This window comes from Myxocyprinus asiaticus, chromosome 16, assembly GCF_019703515.2.
Source record: "Myxocyprinus asiaticus isolate MX2 ecotype Aquarium Trade chromosome 16, UBuf_Myxa_2, whole genome shotgun sequence".
NCBI classification, from domain to species: Eukaryota; Metazoa; Chordata; class Actinopteri; order Cypriniformes; family Catostomidae; genus Myxocyprinus; species Myxocyprinus asiaticus.
This window is the reverse complement of record NC_059359.1, coordinates 37,257,444-37,260,984: the sequence shown is the minus strand read 5'-3', so window position 1 is coordinate 37,260,984 and position 3,541 is coordinate 37,257,444. Positions and strand designations below refer to the sequence as shown.

The 3,541-nt window shown below is 39.5% G+C and overlaps 1 protein-coding gene across 1 annotated transcript in view; it reads left to right on the top strand.

The window, feature by feature from the left end:
- The window catches only part of LOC127454524 (CCN family member 3-like), a 5,289-nt gene extending 2,374 nt beyond the window's left edge, over positions 1 to 2,915 (top strand). Inside the window, exons 3-5 of the mRNA XM_051721819.1 lie at positions 413 to 667; positions 973 to 1,187; positions 1,808 to 2,915. Of these exons, the coding sequence (XP_051577779.1) occupies positions 413 to 667; positions 973 to 1,187; positions 1,808 to 2,104 (767 nt within the window). The 3' untranslated portion in view covers positions 2,105 to 2,915. The remainder of the gene's footprint in view (positions 1 to 412; positions 668 to 972; positions 1,188 to 1,807) is intronic.
- Positions 2,916 to 3,541: the final 626 nt, after the last annotated feature.

Sequence of the window (3,541 nt, the reverse complement as noted above, 5' to 3'; positions counted from 1 at the left end):
AAAAAGCTAGATGCAGCGCCACAAACAGAACTGAACAAGCAGGTGCCTTGAGACATATTTTTACAAGTTAAAGTCCTTTTTAACCTGACATGGCATCTAAAAGCTTGGCGCTCCTGCGTGAGAGATGTTAGGACATGTTTACATAGGAAAGCAATTAAAAAACAGCGCTGACCGACACACTAACATGTTTGGTGTGAACAGCCCCCAGTAAGAAAATGTGTGTATGTACAATGGGTGTAATACCCATAAGCAATGGCATGCATTAATACAGGCTAATGATTGGTGAACAGCAAGGAAAGAGGTTGAGACATAGTCCTATAATCAAACTAATTTAACATATACAATAAAGTGGTTTATGTTGTTCCATGTTTGCATGTTTAAATAGTGCTCTTTTCTCTACTTTTCCAAAAAGCCCACGAGGGAGCTGTTTGTCGATTGGATGGCACCGTCTATCAAAATGGAGAGACGTTCTTTCCGAGCTGCCAATATCAGTGCACCTGTAAGGATGGTCAGATTGGATGCGTGCCTCGCTGTAACCTGGATGTGATGCTTCCAGGACCTGATTGCCCCTTCCCACAGAAGATCCAGGTTCCGGGAGAGTGCTGTGAGAAATGGGTGTGTGATTCACAGGCAGAGATCAGTGCACTTGGTGGCTTTGCAATGGCTGGTGAGTTTGGATTGCAAGTTCGATTACAAGTTGTCATTTGTCATCATACCCACCCTCATGTTTTTCATACCCTTTATTCATACCCTTTCACTTGTGAAACACAACATGAGATTCTAGACCTACACCTAGAATGTCTGAGCTTTTGTTTTCCATAAAAATACAGGCAAGGTCCAAAAAGGACAAAAACTAAATAAATATTTCAAGCCCCCTGAAGCCAAGATTATGGGTTTAAATTGTAGTCTGTTCCTCACACTTTATCAAACTTCTCAGATCCATTTTATTTTCATCTTTCATGTGTACCCCAGCTTACAGGCAGGAAGAGACCGTGGGCTTTGACCAGTGGGACTCCAATGTGAACTGTATTGAGCAGACCACAGAATGGAGTGCCTGCTCAAAAACATGTGGCATGGGAATGTCCACCAGAGTGACCAATAAGAACCCACACTGTGAGATGGTCAAGCAGAGCAGACTTTGTATGATCAGACCCTGTGAAAACCTGGACAAGCAGAGAGCCACAACAGTACGTCAGCAATTAGATTCATCCCTAACACCACTAACATGGTGAATGTTATAAAGCCTGTCAAGAGCATGTCTGGGTCAAATAGCACCCCAAAATCACAATAAATATATAAAAGAAGAAATTATGTTTTGAATACAGAAATTTTCATGATTCATAGTTAAAGGAATATTCTAGGTTCAATACAAGTTAAGCTCAGTTTACAGCATTTATTGCATAAAGTTGATTTCCACAAAAAATCATTTAGATTCATCCATCATTTATAACAAATAAAAAAAATAATAATAATAAAAAATAAAGCAAAAATCTGGGATTCAGAGAAGGCACTTACAATGGAAGTGAATAGGGCCAATTCATAAACATAAAATATATGCAAAATGTAATTTCTCCTTTTTCTTTTGATTTTGTGTTGAAATATGACCCGTAGAATGTTTTCGTGATATTCAACCATCTCCTTTTCAGTGTCCATTTCTCTCTTTCTCTGTCTATCTGTCTATCTATCTATCTATCTATCTATCTATCTATCTATCTATCTGTCTATCCATTTGTCTTTTTATGAGTTGCATACATATACGGGGGAATTGTTTTGTCATATGGTGCTGATATTTTCCTTGTTTCTTTAGAAGGAAGGCCGGTGTCTAAGAACAAGGAGAAGCAATAAAGCCAGTCACTTCACCTTCAAGAACTGCATCAGCATCCTGGCCTACAGGCCCCGCTTTTGTGGGCTGTGCAGAGATGGCCGGTGCTGTACCCCTCACAGCACTAAGACCGCTCAGGTGGAGTTCCAGTGCCCTGAGGGCAAAGTCATCAAAAGACCCATGATGTTCATTAACACATGTGCCTGTCATCACCACTGCCCACGAGACAACACCATCTACCAGCCCTCTACCAGCACCATGTACAGCGGCCCCCAGCTTTGAGAGCAAGCTGCTCAATAGAGAAACTAATGAAACGTGAATTAATCCGTGAAACTCAGATTATCGCACTTTTGCTTTTGGGGAATGTGAGTACATAAGATTATAAGATTTCTATGATTTTTCATCTTGCAGAGGTATGCATGCTCATATTCATGCTTGGTATGAATGGAATCCCTACAAGTGGACTTAAAGGTGTCACATACAGTAGCCCCAAAAAGAATATCATTGCATTAGATAACAAAATATCAAACAAAGTGGCTTTTAATTTTTAAAGATAGCATGGTAGTGTAATAGATACACTGTTTGGGACAATAGAATACATTTTGGGGCCACAGCATTCAATTCAGCACTGCTGAGTAGTTTCTTTTTGACTTGTGAAACTTGTTGATTTTCAGCAAATCAACTGCACTGTATGCTATCTAGCTACTTTTAGACAAAGCTGGTCTCAGATCATATGTTGAGAAACTTTCCACCAATGCCTCATGAATTCTTTTCCTGGAAGGTTTGTGTAAAGGTGACCTTTCCCAGGCCCTCATGCTCTGAAGAGAGCAGCATGTCTTGTTTGATAGGTCAGTCACACAGTTCAGTGGAATTCTCCACACTTTTCCTTTCTTTCTATCTTTCTTTAAATGTATATTTCTTCCTTCAAGAGATTTGTTTCTATAAGATGTTGATGTTTTGTTCCTGAAAATTTAAATTTGTGTCTTTTTTTGTAGTTTACACTTGTGGTATTATTTTTGACTAATGTAAATAGGTAATGTGTGTGTGTGTGTGTGTGTGCATATATATATATATACAGGTGCATCTCAATAAATTAGAATGTCGTGGAAAAGTTCATTTATTTCAGTAATTCAACTCAAATTGTGAAACTCGTGTATTAAATAAATTCAATGCACACAGACTGAAGTAGTTTAAGTCTTTGGTTCTTTTAATTGTGATGATTTTGGCTCACATTTAACAAAAACCCACCAATTCACTATCTCAAAAAATTAGAATATGGTGACATGCCAAATCAGCTAATCAACTCAAAACACCTGCAAAGATTTCCTGAGCCTTCAAAATGGTCTCTCAGTTTGGTTCACTAGGCTACACAATCATGGGGAAGACTGCTGATCTGACAGTTGTCCAGAAGACAATCATTGACACCCTTCACAAGGAGGGTAAGCCACAAACATTCATTGCCAAAGAAGCTGGCTGTTCACAGAGTGCTGTATCCAAGCATGTTAACAGAAAGTTGAGTGGAAGGAAAAAGTGTGGAAGAAAAAGATGCACAACCAACCGAGAGAACCGCAGCCTCAGGATTGTCAAGCAAAATCGATTCAAGAATTTGGGTGAACTTCACAAGGAATGGACTCAGGCTGGGGTCAAGGCATCAAGAGCCAGCACACACCGACGTGTCAAGGAATTTGGCTACAGTTGTCGTATTCCTCTTGTTAAGCC